This window comes from Aricia agestis, chromosome 20 (assembly GCF_905147365.1).
Source record: "Aricia agestis chromosome 20, ilAriAges1.1, whole genome shotgun sequence".
In the NCBI taxonomy this organism is placed as follows: Eukaryota; Metazoa; Arthropoda; class Insecta; order Lepidoptera; family Lycaenidae; genus Aricia; species Aricia agestis.
Genome location: NC_056425.1, coordinates 10,859,753 through 10,878,841, shown reverse-complemented (window position 1 = coordinate 10,878,841; position 19,089 = coordinate 10,859,753). Strand labels below are relative to the sequence as shown.

The 19,089-nt window shown below is 37.3% G+C and overlaps 1 protein-coding gene across 1 annotated transcript; it reads right to left on the bottom strand.

Annotated features, from left to right (window-relative positions):
* Positions 1-1,223: 1,223 nt before the first annotated feature.
* On the bottom strand, positions 1,224-17,312 carry LOC121737433. Its single transcript, XM_042129112.1, has 9 exons — positions 17,136-17,312; positions 15,030-16,366; positions 13,339-13,418; positions 11,982-12,121; positions 10,417-11,774; positions 9,540-9,735; positions 4,895-5,098; positions 2,130-3,466; positions 1,224-1,464 (listed from the first exon to the last, which is right to left on the bottom strand). Exons 1-9 carry the CDS (start codon positions 17,310-17,312, stop codon positions 1,245-1,247), a joined length of 5,049 nt encoding a protein of 1,682 aa, XP_041985046.1. The 3' UTR covers positions 1,224-1,244.
* Between the last annotated feature and the right edge of the window lie 1,777 nt (positions 17,313-19,089).

Below are 19,089 nucleotides of genomic sequence, written 5' to 3'. Positions count from 1 at the left end.
TCATAGAATATTTATGTATTTCCTGTCACGTGGGCAACACGCGCGGTTGTCACCCGCATGTGGATGGACTAGACCCGCGCGTGGGTGACAACACGCATGTCAGGAAAAGCGCCCTAATGAAAAGAACTCGGCAAAAGTGTTAACGTATATCAAAAGCGCCATCTGTAAAGACTCATTGGTACTAAAACGTTAGGTGTCAAAGTAGAATTTTCATATTATGCATACGCAGAGCACAATAGGCAACTTAATGTTTATTACACTTCACGATAGATGGTATAGTGAAAATAATTAACTATTTAATATAATTTTAATTTGCAAATTATACAACACAAACTGATAACAGAGAGGATGTAAAAATCAGCCAAGTACGAGTCGGACTCGCGCACAAAGGGTTCCGTACCGTTATAGAGCAAAAATTGTGTTTTTTTGTATGGAAGCCCCCATTAAATTATTATTTTATTTAAATATTATTATTAAACATTAAAGTACATATATATCAAAAGAATGTGTGAAAAATTCATGTGCCTACCTCTTTCCATTATTGATATAGAGCGAAAAAGGCGGAGAAAATCACGTTGTTGTATGGGAGCCCCCCTTAAAAATTAATTTTATTTTGCTTTCAGTATTTGTTGTTATAGCGGCAAAAGATATACATAATTTGTGAAAATTTTAACTCTCTAGCTATTACCGTTCTTGAGTTACAGCCTGGAGACACACAGACAGGCAGACGGACAGACGGACAGACATCAAAGTCTTAGTAATAGGGTCCCGTTTTTACCCTTTGGGTACGGAACCCTAAAAACGAAAATAGTCGATAACTCTAACTTTAACTATAACTTTAACCTTTTAACCGCCTAGCTTAAAATGCAAAATGTCAAATCTTTGGTTAAAATCAATAATGGACGCCATATTTGACGACAACCTTAAGCTCGACAAAGCTTTAAATGAACGTGGCGAAAAAAAGAAATAACGCTGTCATCATACAAAAACGCAATTTTTGACAGTTCTCCTTTACAAGCAGCGCCCCCGCCCACGTTCATTTCAAGCCTTGTCAGACCAGCTATCATCTGTCAAATTCTGTGGTCAAAGTTAAGGTTAAAGTTAAAGTTAGCCTTAACTATAACCATAACTTTGAACCATAACTTTAACTTTAGCCACGTCTCTGGTGCAACCCACCCTTAATCATCGAAGATTCCAAAGGGCGCTTAAAATGAAATGAAGAGGACCAATTAATAAAAACCAAATTATAATTCATCATGTTTAGGACTTCCAACAATACCATCGACAGATTTTTGTGAATATTTCATTAGGAATTCATCCCAAAACTTTTCTCTCTCCCCCAGAGGGTTGGTATCCATTCGGAGAGACTTTGTAATGTGCAGATAATTGGTTTCGTTGGAACCTTTATTCACTGGCAGCCATTTAAATTTTTTAATCACTGCGTCATCCTCCGGTGTGGGATTACTGAAATTGTAAAATCATAAAATGTTAGGATTTTCAATGTAAATGTTAAGATTAGAATAAATAGTATTATTATAGAGCCAAATATATACTCGTATTTTGTCCATAACTTATCCACTCGTTAAATATTCAATTGTTGTGAATACATTTTGTATGGTGGTTGTGTAAGCCCTATTATAACACAGTTGTCCGTTACTTTTCAATCCTAGGTGCTAGGTGGATTTCGATAAAAATTTGATATTATGGAGTCGCTAAGAGGTCCATGAAAAAAAATTCTATTAATAATAATAATAATATCTATGGACGCTTCACACCACGTCAGTCTGGCCCTCTGGTAAGTACCTGAAGGACTTGTGTTACAAGTACCAGACAACGGAAATATATTTAATACTTTTATACTATACATATATTTAATATTTTTATTATATAATACACATATTTAATATACATCCATGACCCAGGAACTTTGAAAACTTTTTTGTTCCGTCGGCGGGACTCGAACCCGCGACCCCCGGCTTGCGCTACCAACGCGCTCACCACTGAGCCACAGAGGTCGTCAAATTCTACGTCTATTATATTCCAAAAATGTACGGCAAAATTAATTTCGGCGTAATGAATTTGTGAAAAAACCCTCAACGTCCAATAACTTTTAAAAAATATTTACATACCCGGTTCTGGCAAAATTGGCCCACAGGCGGACCATTTTCTTTATTACTTTAATCTCCTGCTGCTCGCTTACGAGTTTCTTCAGCTCCTCATACTTCCTCTTAATTCGCTGACAGACATGTAAGTAGCACAATTCATCTCCAACAGTGGCACCCCAATTCTCCATACTGAATCTGGCCCTTCTTGACATGTATTCGCTGTTCTCGTTCAGCAAACCTCTGTAGTCGAACTGATAGTAGTATACCGGGGACTCCATTTCATTAGAAAGCGATTTCACAGTCTTCTCCAAGGCATAATTGTGTAGAACATCAGCCAGATAGACAGCGTATTCGAGAATGTTATCATGATATAGGTATCCTTCCTCAAAGTAGTAGTTTTGGACTTCCTTAATTGCCTCCTCGTATTCTGAGCTTTGCTTGTCAAATCTGAAGTTCGTTCGGATCGGGAATAGGAATAGGAAGTCCTGCGCCATGTCAGTCAGAAGTCTCGGTTCGAAGATATAATGCGACGCCAGATCTAACCCTTCTCTTGAGTTTATGCCGATTAATACTGGAACGTCGTTAACGACTTTGCAATTCTCTGGTAGCATCGGTAGGACATCATTGTCGACCACCGGAGAGAAAGGGAAAGTGCTCTTTTGGTGTGTGTTTACAGCATCTGCATTCACTGCCTCACCTTCTTTTGCTAGTAAAGTATCAGCGTCAATTTTTTGTAGTTCGTCTAGCAGTATTTTGCTGTGATTTGTCTCTATACCTAGTATTTCTCCTAATTTAAATGCTACATCCCTAGTTTCGCTTCCAAAGAGAATCGGCTCCATGGCGGTGCCACTTTGAAGGATCACCCCACTGAAGAGTCCGCTAGCTTTTTGTGTGTACAACAAAATATTGGCTAAGATCGCTCCACCTCTGCTGCCCATGAGAGTAACTCGGCTCGGGTCACCACCAAATTTTTCTATATTCTGCTGCACCCATGTTAGTCCCAGCATAAAGTCTTTGATGCCCGAATTAGCTGGTACAACCTCATCCTCGGTGGTAAGATAGCCGAATATATCAAGTCTGTGCTGGATGGTGACGACTATTATGTTCTCCTCCATAAAGAAATCTGGGGAGTAAGTCTTAGTACCATTGAAACCAGTTCTGAAGTTGTCGTTGTAGTCGAAGACTATCACCGGGAAGGATCCTTGGGTGTCTGGTGTAAAGACGCTAAGGTACAGACAGTCCTCCGACCCTGATATGCCGAAGGGCTCATCATTCCTCATTTTGGCGTTGTATTGGTAGCAAGTGGGCTTGTCTTCGAGTGCCGGGTAGCTGCTGTTCCATCCTGTATGAGGTATCGATGGCTGAAATTTTTTTTAATAAGTAAGTTAAACATTTTATAAAACAAATATTTTTAGAATAGTTTCGAGTCTATTATTATTTTTAATAACATGAAAAACAATAAAAATAGGTTTGTTTGCATTAAATGCCGACTGAACCGACTTTGACTAAAAGTAGAAAATATAATAATATATAGAGTAGAAAACAGTAAAGGCTTCTTTTTGTAAGAAAAATATCATACGTGTATTCTATCATCCCGCTCAGTCATATAAACCTACTCCCATAATTTTTTAACCGATTTAAAAAAAGGAGGTCATTTGAATCACAGGAGGACATCATAAGGCTTATCATCCAAATTATAATATCTATATATTGTAAAATTAATTAAGTACTGCATATAGAAATAATAATTAACAAACATGAATTATTATCGTGTTTAATTATTGTAGAGGTACTCGGATCTCAACTATACTGAGAATCAAAATTGGAGTAAGTACGTTTAGTTGCAAATAGGTTGCAACTTGAAATAATTATATTATTAACTAATTATTATGTTGTGTGAAATGGAATTCTGCTCTATATCTCATGATAATACAATAATACTATTCTAAATCTAAAATTCACAAATTCTAGTGACGGAAGTATAGTTGCCAAAATATCATGTTATGTGGGTTATTACGTGGGAGAGCCATGCTTCGGCACGAATGGGCCGGCTCGACCGGAGAAATACCACGTCCTCACAGAAAACCGGCGTGAAACAGCGCTTGCGCTGTGTTTCGCCGAGTGAGTGAGTTTACCGGAGGCCCAATCCCCTATCCTATTCCCTTCCCTTCTCTACCCTCTCATATTTCCCTATTCCCTATTAAAGGGCCGGCAACGCACCTGCAGCTCTTCTGATGCTGCGAGTGTCTATGGGCGACGGAAGTTGCTTTCCATCAGGTGACCCGTTTGCTCGTTTGCCCCCTTATATCATTAAAAAAAAAACCTACTGATTCGGAAGATCTATTTGGAACATCTTTGGCAAACAAGTACCACACAAAAAGGTGGACTTTTTGTGTAGAGAGTAGAGACGTGTAGGTAAAAGAACAATAATTATTATTGTCATGAAAGTAAAAAAAAAAACCAATGGTTTGCCCAAACGAAATTTCTTGTACAACAAAAATGTTTTGTCTTGACATCTGATACTGTACACCGCAAGAGAATTATTAAAAAAAATCTATATTTCACCAAACCTTTACCTACCTAGGTTACCTAGGTTCTAGACACAAAATATATAAAATGATGAAAATGTGTGTGATGATGAAATGTCCTGATTGATTTTACTAAACCTTATAAATGAACCAATTAAATTTAGATTAACTTTATAATGTCTCTTCTTCTTTATTCTATGTCCATAGAATACTCATGTTGTAATTAAAAAAAACTCTTACAAATAACAGGTAACAACATACCTGGAACCTCAAGGAACCAAGAGGTGGTTCCGCATATGGGACACCCTTGAAGGCATAATACTTGGTCCCTCTCAGAAAAGAGGTTTCCTCACTTCCCAACAAAATCCCTTGTTTTATATTCACTTCATGGCCCACACAGTTGGTCACTAATAAAACAATCGCAATACACACTTTCATTGTTCCATTTAATTGATAGTATTGACACTAATGTAAATGATAAGACTTATCGCTTATCTAATCCTGTCTTAGCCGACTTCTGGTAATTCCACATAATGTTTGAAGACTGATAAAATGCTTAACAAAATTAACAGTGAGAAGGTAATAAAATATTCATCAATATAACGACGATTCTGCTCGGTTTTTAGATTTGAAATTTGATTTATCTGGGGTTTTTCTTCTTGAATATCCACATTCCACACTAATATTATAAATGCGAAAATGAGTCTATCTGTTACCTCTTCATGCCCAAGCCGGTGAACCGATTTTGATTAAATTTCGTATAAAGATACATTGTGTCCTGGGAAAGGCCATATTTTTTTTCCGGAAAAAATTACGGTTCTCGCACGATAAACGAATTCTTTGAAAATCGAAATTCGTTCATCAACTAGGTAGTCTACAAATATAATAAAACTATAGAAAGGTCTGTGTATTAAAGATGTCTGAGTAAATGGAGATATTAGGTGTCTATTAATAATGGCTACAGAACCTTAAAAAACTAAAAATAATGTAAAAAAAATCGGCCAAGTGCGTGTCGGACTCGCGCACGAAGGGTTCAGTACCGTTATAGAGCAAAAATAGGCCAAAAATTGTGATTTTTGTTTGGGAGTCCCCCTTAAATATTTGTTTTCTTTTAATTTTATTATTAATTATAAAAGTACAAATATAGTTAAATATTTTGTGAAAAATTCAAGTGATTAGCTATTTGCCGTTATTGATTACGAGCAAAAAAGGGCAAAAATATCACGTTTCTTGCATGGCAGCCCCCGTTAAATATTAATTTTATTTGGTTTTTAGTATTTGCTGTTATAGCGGCAACAGTTATACACATTCCGTGAAAATTTCAGAAGTCTAGCTATAGCGGTTCTTGACATACAGCCTGGAGGCAGACATACAGACAGACAGACGGACGTCCTGTTCGTCTGTCTGTCTGTATGTCTGTCTCCAGGCAGACATCGAAGTCTCAGTAATAGGGTCCCGTTTTTACCCTCTGGGTACCGAACGCTTTTAACGAAAAAGTGATAGCCTGAACGGAATGGTGTATATGGCTATCGTGGGTGTCAAAGAAACCTAATATTTTTGTGCTGGCTGGTTCGATCCAGGGCTAAAAGCTATTATTTTGATGTTGACACTATCTTTTATCTCCCACTACTAACGAAGAAACGTTATAAAAGAATATTCATATTTTAGTGGCCAAGTTTCTCATTACACCCCTTTACAAAAGTCAGCCAAGTGCGAGTCGGACTCGCGCACGAAGGGTTCCTTACCGTCATAGAGCAAAAATAGGCCAAACATTGTGTTTTTTGTATGGGAGCCCCCCTTAATTTTTTATTTTGTTATTATTAATAATTATTGAAGAAGACATAATATAAATATATTAAAGACCTTTGCGAAAATATCAAGTGCGTACCAGGCACCAGCTGCCGTTATTGATATAGAGCAAAAATGCCAAAAAAAAAATCAAGTTTGTTGTATGTGATAAATATTTGATATATTTTATTTTCAGTATTTGTTATTATAGCGGCAACAGAAATACTTACATAATCTGTTCTATATCACCGTTCTTGAGATACAGCCTGGAGACAGACAGACGGATAGACAGACATCGAAGTCTCGGTAATAGGGTCCCATTTTTACCCTTTGGGTACGGAACCCTAAAAAGGAGCCGCGTTAAAGCGTTTTCCCTATAAAAGTTTAATGTAATATCGTTCGGGTCGTCTCTCTCCTCTTATTTTCATTTGTCACAGCAACATGATGCACGTTTGAATAAATAATACCAGGTAAAGTGTATTTTACTGGGAATATTGTGCTTGTAAATTGTGCTCATAATATCCATACAGTTAATATTAAAGAAAGAAAGTCTGTATGTTACCTTTACAAACCTGGGGCGATTAATTTAGTAGGTATGGAAATACTTTGAGTTTTGAGTAACTGGTAATTACTTAATACAGGATAGTTTTTTAAGACGAAAAAAATGTACAGTTTAAAGCGTAGATTGTAGCTAAATAGTAGCCTGCGGAAAATATACTTTTCTCGCCTTTTCTTTTTACCCGGTGGACCAGCAGGGCGATTCACGATTCCCGTTCGACACGGGGCCCGTACCACAAAACGGTTTTGAGACTCAATGCAACTGCAATCGTACGAGAATGTTGCGTCCTACTCTAATAAACGTGAAATGACGTTGTTAGAATAGGACGCTGCATTCTCGTCCGATTGTTTGAGTCTCAGAATGGTTTCGTAGTAGGTCTACAGATTCGGAAATTTTAACGTGCTGTTTGGCCAATGCCGAGCGCGGCGAGCGTTTATTGTATGACGCGCGGCGAAGTTCCTAGTCGAATAATTATTGTGCATTGTGATTTGTGAATCAGGGCCCTGGTGCCCATTTAGGAGCTAAGTTTATATTCTAAACTAAGGTAGGTATGGGTCTACCAGGATCTGATGGCTTTGGATGGCAGATTTTCAAAAAATATCTTTGATCATTAGATACATTTATATTTGCGTGTTTCACACACAGAATCAGCCGCTATAAGTAAAAAAACCGGCCAAGTGCGAGTCGGACTCGCGCACCGAGGGTTCCGTACAAACCTGCAAGGTTTACACAGTTCGTCAATTAGATCTAAGTATTTGATATGAATTTCAACTTGATAGCTCTACGCGTTCATGAGGAAAAAAGTAATAAGTTTATATTTATTAAAAAATATATATTTTGTAATGTAACTAAAAATTTAAGGTTTTCGGAATTTTTCCTTTATGTGTGCTATAAAACGTTGCTTCATGCCAAATTTCAAGATTCTAGGTCGACTGGAAGTACCCTTTAGGTTTTGATTCCCTTGCGAGTACTTGCGAGTTTCAAAATATGCAGCTTAAATTGCTGTTTCTTTTGATTGCGTTGACATAGAAGTTTGATTTTGTTACAGCTTAAAGGTATTATAGACCTGAGTATTTGGTATGAATTTCAATTTAATACCTCTACGCGTTTATGAGGAAATGGGTAGTAAGTTTAAAATTATTAAAAAAAAATATATTATGTGATGTAACTAAAAATTTATGGTTTTCGTAATTTTTCCTTTATCTATGCTATAAGACGTTGCTTCGTACCAAATTTCAAGATTCTGAGTTCACGGGAAGCACCCTGTAGGTTTTGATTCCCTTGCAAGTGTCGAAAATTTGCGGCATAAACGGCTGTATCTTTTGATTGCGTTGGCTTAGAAGTTTGATTTTTTCACAGCTTCAAGGGACAGTAGACCTGAGTAATTGATATAAATTTCAGCTTCATACCTCCACGCGTTCCTGAGAAAAAGGGTCTTGACAGACGGACAGACGGACAACAAAGTGATCCTATAAGGGTTCCGTTTTTTCCTTTTGAGGTACGGAACCCTAAAAATGGATCAAAATGTTTTATTCCAATTACCCCGGTAAATTGCTAGTTAATTAATTTTATTTTCTCACTTTTTGCATCTACTACTTACTTACTACTCATCATGGTAGACATACACATAATTTTACCAAACAAAGATTTTTAACCAACGTTCGTAAAATGGGCACTTAATCTTTGACTGCTCTCACAGATGCGAAAGTCTTTGTTGGAAATTGTAACAGGGATATAGACAGTGGTCAGATTTACGGACTTGCTTTATACCTAAAGGCAGTATTTCCCTTGAAAACGTGAGGGAATTTTGGCAGACTGATATTTTAATATTCTACCTTACCTTACTTTAGAGTTTTGTTTCATGTTTTGTTACAAGCCTTTTAAAAACGTTGTGTTTTAACCTTTAAACATTCTTTTGAGTTAATTAGTCTGACAAGTTGATAGTAAAAGTGTAGGGTGCACATTAAATTAATAATTTTACCCATGAATACCTGTTTTTTTTACTTATGCTTTCATAAACTTATGCTTTCAATAGAAATGTTGATTTTTGCACGTTTTCTATTTCATTTTCCAGTTTTTTTCGTGGATAAAGTCACGGTAAATATCTGTGATCGCCACGGAGCAAGCCACGTAAACTTCATATAAAGGAGTGAGCACACTGAGACGGGCCGTGCCGGGGCGTGTCGCAAAAATCCGCCTCTATACAATTTGTATGGAAGCGGATGCGCGTATCGCACACTGTGCCGGGGCGCATTGGTGCGGATTTTTGCTCGGCGGATTTCCGTCAATGCGACACGGTCCGACAAGACCCGCTGCACCCCGCCAAGACCCGCTGCGCCCCGGCAACAGTGTGCTATAGCAAGCGGCGCGCGGATGTGATGCGATGCGGCCCGGCAAGCCTCGGCTCGAAATCCGTCAATGCATTGCGCGCCGACCCGCCCCGGCACGCGCCGACAAAGTGTGCGCGAACCTTAAATATCATTTATTTTTTGTGACTAGCCTCGTGTTTCGGTATAAAATGAAAGCACAACTAAAGTACATTATTTACTCATAAAGTTATAATTCGTCTTTGACTTCATCCCGGACGACGCCGTCGACGGCCATCGCGGCGTATTTCTCGAGGAATTCCTCCCAAAACCGAACTTTGTCGTCGTAAAGTTTTGATTGCATTTTTAATTCTTCGCTTATAATTAGACATTCTTTGTTCTCCTTCGTCGCCGGCGCCCAAACAAACTCCCCGGTCGGCGTCGGATTCCTGTAAATATTTATTAACTTTTACTTTTTGGTGAAGTCTCGACCTTGTTGGGACCTTAAACTTAGCAGTTTCGTAATCAAAGCAAATAATTTTTATTCAGAGTATTTTTTTTTTCTGAACGGTGGCACTATGGTGCCTACCACCGGTTCGGGAAGTACGCGGCGAGAAGAACCGGCGTAAGAAACTCGAACGAGGAAAATATTAAAACACGTCATACTCATCATAATAATATTATGTAACAGATGAAATAAACATTTTCTTATTGAATAACCTTAATATTATAAATGCCAAAGTGTGTCTCTGATTTCTTCACACTAAAAAGACTGGACCGATTTTTATGAAAGTCGGTATGAAGATACATAATTGAGACACGAGTAAGGAGAAAGGACATTGTTGCGAAAAGTGTTCGTTTCCTACACGATAAACGAATTTCAGCACATTTTTATTTGAATTTGTGGGTATCATCTAGTAAACACTAAAAACTTGCATTATGCTATGATAGTGATATCTATGCTAGTCTTCAAAGATAAATTCATACCTAATAGCTTTTAAATAAAAATATTACTGGCAAAAAATAACCTTTGTGCCATGCTAGTGACAGGCAGCATAATTAAATGGCCGCCCACGCTAACCACAAAGTATGCGAAAGATTAAAATGAAAATAAATTGATAAAACCTCACCCAGTCTTAGCGAAATCAGTCCACATTTTAACCATAGTCCGTAAAACTTTAATTTCTTCGGAATCTTCGTTCTTTAATAGACTCTTGTATACCTTTCTATGTTTGTTACAGACGAATAGGTAACAGAGTTCATCCCCAGTCGTCGCACCCCATGTACCATCAATAGTTTGGGCCTTCTCTAGCACTAGTTTCTTTCTAAAATTCAGGTCCCCACTGTAATCGAACATGTAGTAATATATCGGAGTGTTAGTAGCCTTAGTGTATGTTCGTACAGTATTATCCACGGCGAAAACCGACATGACATCTTCTATATAAGTTATATACTCCCCCGGTCTACTAATTTTGATGTATGCCTCCTCAAAGTATTCCTCTTTAATGTCTTGAACAGCTTCATAGTATATGTGGTCGTTGATTTTGAAATGGAAGTCTGTTCTTTTAGGCAGTGATAGCAGAAAATCTCTGTCAGCGAACGTCAGGTACTGCGGTTTACGAAGAAAGCGCTCTGTCATTTCTATTCCTTCTCTTGAATTGAAACCGATCATAATAGGAACATCAATTTCTATGGGTTCTTCTTCCGGTAACTTGGTGATTATTGCATCAGGATGATCGTGTTCGACCTCAGGACCGAAGGGTATTATGCCTCTTTGGATTGCTCGAGCATCGTCAGCGTGGACAGTAAGCGAATCTGATTCTACTATTTTCTGAACCGAAACACCAGAGAAACGCTCCAGCAGAGATTGACTCGTTCTAGCTCTCTCTTCGAGTACTTCAGATAGCTTTATGGCTTTGGATCTCGGGGATTTACCAAAATACATAGGATTAAAGGACGTACCGCTTTGAAGAATAGCTCCACTGAATAACCCCTTTGCTTTTTTGGATTGGACTAAAATATCTACTAGCGCTCCGCCGCCTTGATTTCCCATTAGAGTGACTTTAGATGGGTCTCCTCCAAAGCTTCTTATATTAGTTTTAATCCAATTTAATGCTAATATCACATCTTTTATACCATTGTTTCCAGGTAAAATGTCGTCCTCAAAAGATAAAAATCCTAGCGATCCTAATCTATGGTTAACTGTTACTAAAATTACATCTTCATTCATGAAAAAATCTGGACCATACTCCTTAGATCCATTGAAAGAACTCCTAAAGAATTCATTGTAGGTAAATACTATCACTGGTAGATTCAACTCATTATTTTCTGGTAGTTTTGGAGTATGGACGCTGAGATGTAAACAATCTTCGTCGCCAAAGAATCCGTATGTTTTAACAGGCCTTGCCGGTAAAAAGAATTGAGCACATGCTTTTTTCTCTCTTTTGGCTTCTAAGACATCTTCCCAACCAGGGTGGGGTAGTGGTGCCTGAAAAATACATAAATAACGATTTATTTAGTAATCGTTTAGTGACACATCATTCACAATTTTTCAATAATTATAAATTCACTACAAAAGTTTGCAATTTGCTTCAAATGTTCATATTCTGATACTGAAGTAGTTTGTAAATTGTGCAATTGTTTTTGATTAGTGTTTTGCTTATGTATCTAAAGATTCTTTTAAAATTAAACTTACCTTGAATCTCAGATCTCCCACAGGGGGCAGAGCATACGGGATCCCCAAAAACGAATAATATTTCTCATTCTCAATCACAGATGCTATTTCTTTACCGGCCACCTTACCAGAATCTGTTTCAACTATCACTTCTCCATTCACTAAACTTAAACATACTACCACTAATACATATTTCACGTTCGCTAACATATTTTTGATTGTTTACAGTATTGTCTGTACATTACACTGTAGTTTATTAATGTTTAACACTGACGTGTCTTCTAGATACGTAATCTGTTCTAATGATATCAAATAGATTACTTGGTTAACTAATACTTGGTCAGTAATTCTTTTAGCTGATAAGGAGCCTACGTGTTTCTTACTAATCTATTTTAATTTATAACATTTTATAAAATATATATCCCAGTGGAAAGTACTATGATAATTGTTTTTTAAATTTAAAATGTTAATAATTATAAATATAAAACTTGAGAGAAATAATAAAATTGAGAAATAGTAGTGTAGTTATTTATACAGTTTTTCTTCGATATCTACTGCACACTTGTGCGAGTTTCTTACGCCGGTTCTTCTCGCCGGGTTAGTTCCCGAACCGGTGGTAAGCATCATGTAGGACATTCTGAAAACATTTATTTTAAATTTATTCAGAAATAAAACAATTTTGATTTGATTTCATTTGATTTGACACTAAATCCGTAAGCAGCTCTAAGTTACATAGGGTTTAATAAAACAAAGTAATTCTTAATACTTTCTTGTTTTTGCATGGGCAAGCGCCCAACGTCATGAGTTTGCCCATACAACTGTAATTGCTACTTTCAAAGTAAACTATACAGGGGACTCATACAAACTCTAAAGTACACTTTGTTTTGCTACACTCTGTATAATAGATATTTTTGTCATCATCTATATGTATAAAACTCAAAGGTGACTGACTGACATGGTGATCTATCAACGCACAGCCCAAACCACTGGACCGATCGGGCTGAAATTTTGCATGCAGGTAGATGTTATGACGTAGGTATCCACTAAGAAAGGATTTTGATAAATTCCAACCCCAAAGGGTTAAAATAGGGGATGAAAGTTTGTATATAATAATACTTCATAACGCAGGCGAAGACGCGGACAAAAGCTAGTTTAAAATAGTTTCAGTCTTTCTTCAAATTCTCATGCATATAAAATTAAAGCAATAACATAAGTATTAAACAGTTTTATTCCCTACATCACTTAGACAACGAAAATCATAATTCGTCCTTGCGTTTCCCAATAACTCCTTTCTCGGCCCTCGTCTGCCACGTTTCAATAAATCTGTCCCAGAATTGGATCCTGTCGTTGGGCGAATAGTTTTTTACTTCCATTGTGCTGGCGATGTTCAGATATTCCCGGTCCGAGCTGTAAGCCGGCCATATTGTGCCCAGGAGATTAGCGTCAGGCGTCGGGTTGCTGAAATTACGAACGCTTAATAAGGAATTTCATATTTGATGTGGTTTTTGGGGTACAGAAAAATGTTCAATTCTTTATACCACTGTGTAAAGACTGATAAAATGAAGGAAATTATACAGCGCTACTTTTACAGTATCTTTACAAAATACACATTATATAGTTAATGGAATCAGGCGTTACTTTGCGGAAATCCATAGTTTAAATTTAGTTTGTTATTATTTTTAGCAATATTCCGCGAAAATATTGCTAACTAAATTTATACACATTATAATTAAACTCTAAAATATTATATTGCTTTGTTTGTTACATTCTGTATAATCGGAAAGCATAAGAACCATTTTCGACATTTATACGTACGTAGTCACGAACGGGAAAAATGTTTTTATTCTTTTTATTATAATGATAAAAAAAAATATTATCATAATTTTTTGTTTGCTTTGAACAGTTTTGCTACTACTGACCGACTTGAATGTAAAGTAAAATTAAATTTCCAGTAAGTAATTCATATTGTTCTATTAATAAACTATTTGGTCGGGTCATGACAGTTTTTCGTGCAGGACTGATGACGAAGTAAAGCTTTTGAGTGCAAATCTTTGTACGAGCTAAGTGCTCTATAGTGTCGCTATAAAATTTCAATAAAATGCACGAAAAACATCATTTCATAAAATTAATTTCACACACAACCTCTCTTCTAGCTCAGTTGAGTAAAATGAGGTAGAAATGGAAAAGTGGAAAATAATTACAAAGTAACAAATCCACATCCATACTAATATGTACTAATTTCAAATTCAAATTCAAATTCTTTATTATGCATACAATAATATACAATAGTATAAAAGCTAGGTAGCGTACATCACGTCGTCTAATCCCATGCTAAGTAAAAACTTGTGTTATGGCAATCAGACAACGGATGCACGCCGAACAATTTTATCCTAATATATTATGTACATTATTTACACATTCACACACACAATCACACTACACTTTATCACGTAAAGTCTCTTTCGGCGACGTGATGCGCGCTTCGTTCGGGAGCCTCCCCCGGAACCTCCGGTAAACTACACCGGCGGGCCAGAACTCCTCCACCTCGAAGATGGATAAAACTTGAGTCGGCACTCTCACCACAAAGGAACTGAAATTCACTTTGTGACGAGAGTGCAGACGCTCCACCCTCAAGGTGTAGGTGGTCTTCTCGCGGATGTAGTTTACGACGTCTTCGACCGTCATGGATCAGTGCAGGTGCGACACGTAGACTAATACAATATTATAAATGCGAAAGTGTGTCTGTCTGTCTGTCTGTCTGTTACCTCTTCACGCCCAAACCGCTGAACCGATTTTGCTGAAATTTGGTATGGAGATAGTCCCGGGAAAGGACATAGGACACTTTTTGTTCCGAAAAAATGTACGATACCCGCGCGATAAACGAGTTTTGGCGCAACGGAGTTGAGTTCATCTAGAGAAATATTCCTTTACGTTTGTAAAACAATTTCTTATATTTTAATACAATGCAAAAGGCAGCAAGGATGGTCGATAAAAAATAATAGAAACCGTTTTTCTCCAATCCAATTTCAAACGTTGAGAACTAGTTACAATAAAATATGAAAGTCTCACCCGAATCTTGCGAAGTTCGCGAACATTTTTGTCATTTTCCTCTGAGTGGTCATTTCGTCGGATCCCGAGCGGTCGTACCTCAAGTACTTATCTTTTAGTCTCGGGCATTTGAAGATGTAACACAACTCATCTCCGGTCGCCGCTCCCCAAGTACCCTCCTCAATGTTGGATATCCTCAATATATTGTTCTTGTTCTCATTCAGATCGCTATAGTAGTCGAAATTATAATAGTACACCCTCGATGATGAATTGGAATACATGTCGGCCATTTTGTTCATGGAATAGTAGGTCAGGACGTCGCCCACGTAAGTAATGTAATCAGATATACTGTTTTCGGTTATTTTGTTTTTGGTGAAGTAAAATTTTCGTATGTCTTCTATAGCTTCGTAGTACGCGTCGTAGTTTGGGTCGAATTTGTATTTTAATCTCATTGGCAGTAAAAATGGGAAGTCTTTGTTTATGTATCTGAGATCTGTTGGTCTTGTTAGGTAATTTAATGATGATACGAGACCCTCTCGGGAAGTGTGTCCTATCATTATGGGAATATCGATCTTATCTGTTGAATCTTCCGGGTACTTAGTAACAAGACCATTAGAATCTTTTTCAACTACAGGTCCAAAGGTGAGAACACTTTTTTGATTCTCTTTGTAGAATTCTTTAGGAGCTGCCCTCACTTCTTTCGATAGTATGTCCGAAGTTGACACCTGATTTAGTTCTTTCAACAGTTTTTCTTTATTTTTGGTGAATATATCTAGTTGTTCCGCAAGGAGAAATGCTCTTTCCGCTGCGTTATTTTGTAAATACATCGGACTAAGTGCAGTCCCGCTTTGTAGTATAGCTGCATTGATAAGACGTTTAGCTTCTGTGTGTAGTAAAAGGTCTATCGCTACAGCACCACCTTGTGAACCCAATAAAGTTATTTTGTTTGGATCTCCTCCAAAATTACCAATGTTATTTTTGACCCATTCTAATGCTTTAACTATATCCTTCAATCCAGCATTACCTGGTACCGTAGCATCTTCAAGCGACAAAAAACCGAATGCGGCTAATCTATGGCTTATACTTACGACTATAACGTCCTCTTCTATGAAAAAGTCAGGTCCATAGTCCTTGGTCTTATTGTATGAGTTCTGAAAACGTTCACTGTATAAAAAGGTTACAACCGGTCGTTCGTTTCGGTCAGTTCCCGGGGTAAAAATGTCAAGGTAGAGACAGTCCTCGGTGCCATATTGTCCAAGACGTTGGCCTTTTAATAAGTTGGTGTTGAACTGTATACATGCTTGTTTTTCTTTTTTTGCTGTTAGCACTTTGTCCCACGGTTCAATGGCCTGTGGAGGCTGAAATTTAGTAATGTTTAGATAATATTACAAAGAAATTGGCTTTAAATGATGTTATCCGTTTATATTTAACTCGAGTTATTAAAATAAATAAAACTACTTTTTATTTCAAATCATTGTCCTGGTCCTAAAGCCTCCATTTGTGAAAAAAAACTGCATCTTCATCAAATCTTTTATATACCTGCTTCATTCACAAAGGGCCCTTCCACACGATGTTTTTTTACGCTCAGAAAACGCAAGGGAGCCAACATGTTTTAACTTTTACACACGATGCTTTTTGTATCGATACAAACGCATGTTTTTCGAACCCAATTAGGACATGCTGTAAGCGCGCGCTTGTATCGCGTTTAATATCGCGTTCGTGTCGCGGTTACAATAGCGTTCAACTTGCGTCTGTATCGATACAAACGCGCGTTTCACTGTAAGGGCCCTTCCACATGACGTTTTTTTTGCGTGCTGCCGACGCGTTTCTTACGTCCCCCACCGCGACACGAACGCGAATTAAACGCGATACAGATGCGATACAAGCGCGCGCTTACAGCACGTCCTAGTTGCGTTCGAAAATGTGCGTTTGTATCGATACAAAAATAAGGATCATGTGTAAAGGTTAAAACGTGTCGGCTTCCTTGCGTTTGCTGAGCGTTCAATTTGCGTTTGTGTCGAGCGTAAAAAAAAACGTTGTGTGGAAGGACCCCTTACTTCTTCAATTATGTTTGAAATACTCTGTGACACAAAATAGCTACATAACTTCTGAATAAATAATTCTTACTTTAAACCGTAGTTCTTGCACAGGCGGCGCGGCGTAAGGAATGCCAAGGAATCCATAATATTCTACATTTTTAATGAGACTTTTGAATAGTTTTCCCGCTACTTTGCCGTGAGACGTATCCACAACTTCACTTGTTACTTTCACAGTTAACAAGCAAACTATTAAATAAACTAACATTTTAAACGCGATGATTATTACTGAAGGAAATCGATAAGTTTCTTGTTATCAAGCAATAAACTTGTGGGATTAGGAGGGCTAATCGTTGGCACATTGACATACCTGATATACATAGGCGATTTCATCGGAGATAATGGATATAACTTACAGAAAACTTGTGTTACTTTCGATAGGTCACTCACTAGTCACTACACTAAATAGTTTATATACTAGACAGAGCTGTCTAAGGTCGGACGCAGTGGTGGTTAGGGGAAAGCTAGAAATTTCCTTTTATTATTTAGCAAGATTTTAAGATTTTTCAATTTGACCTTAGATTTTGGGGGGGGGGGGGGGGTCATGTCCCCTGTGACCCCCCCCCCTCCCTTCAGACCGCGCCTGATAGGTTAAGAGGTTAAGGGCCTGTTTCCTGCCGGATAGGCTATCCACCACTTAACTTGACATATAGAGCATGGAGAATCTGACAAAAAGGTTGTGGATAGCCTATCCGGCACTTTATCAGGAAGTGATGAAACGGGCCCTTAGAGAGCTATGACAGAAGCCTCACATAACCGAATACGTCTGAGACTTTTCCGATGATCATCTTTTTGATACAAAATTAGGCAATCAGCCTTCATTATACTAATTCGTAACATATTATATGGACACACTTTTCCAGGACTCAGTCGTTGGGTCAGGTCGCCCGCCCTTAGAATGGCGTCGATACTTGCCTTATTCCCTAAATCCTATTACACTGCCTAAATTGGAAACATCATTTTTCTAAAACCGGAATCGACCTTGTTAGAAAATGAAATAAGAATATAGAATTGAGATTATAATAGTAACAATTAAACAAAGGAATAAAGAAATTACAATAATTTGAAAAGTAAGGTTATCAAAAATGTAGCAAATAACTAGGTTATTTAGCTGTACCTCGAAGAAGATGAAAGTATTTGTTTTCTGTGAAATATGCACCTCGAAGTAGATAAAAATGATTATTATCTGTGAAACATGATAAGGAAGTTTTGGTTCATTTAGATACTTATTTATCTAATTATCGACACTTAATGTTTATTTCAGTTAGAAGTTGTTATTTATAATATTGTTGCAATTAGAGATATGTTATAAATGTATTGTTCGAAATATCTAGGATATTTCGAACATAAATACTTAAATGAGAAATAAAACGTTTAGAGGGCTCACACATTGTATTATCCAATAGAAATGTTATGGTTGGCTGATTGGATAAAGGGAATATTTCCGGTCAAATTAAAATAATATTTAATAATTAAAATATCATACAAGACATAATATTGACTTGTTTTGATTGGTCAATGGGTTTAGCCAATAGATGGAAATATCCCCTGGTCAAAGCCAAACCCGGGATATATAAGCCATAGAAAGTCGTAATTGGGTCACTTTTCCCTGGTGACCTGGAGACGGCTGAACAGTGAGTTAAGTACTTTTCTATTGTAATTATTATCCGCCATATTTTATTGTATTTGTGTTGCTTTGTGTTTATTAGGTGGATAATATTACTTAAATGTTATTTGATTATTGGTTATGCCTTTGCTATTATTGTTAGTGACTTGATTGTTGTATGTTCTGTGTTTTATATTGTAATTTATACTGTTGAAAAGAATATTTAGACCCACCGAGTTTCTTGCTGGTTCTTCTCGGTGGGAAGGTCACTGAACCAGTGGTAGGGCCTTGGACCGACAATAAACATATTCTATCGTCTATATATTTTTTATTTAACTACCCTGACTTCTGATGACCATAATCTTTAATGTTAATTAAC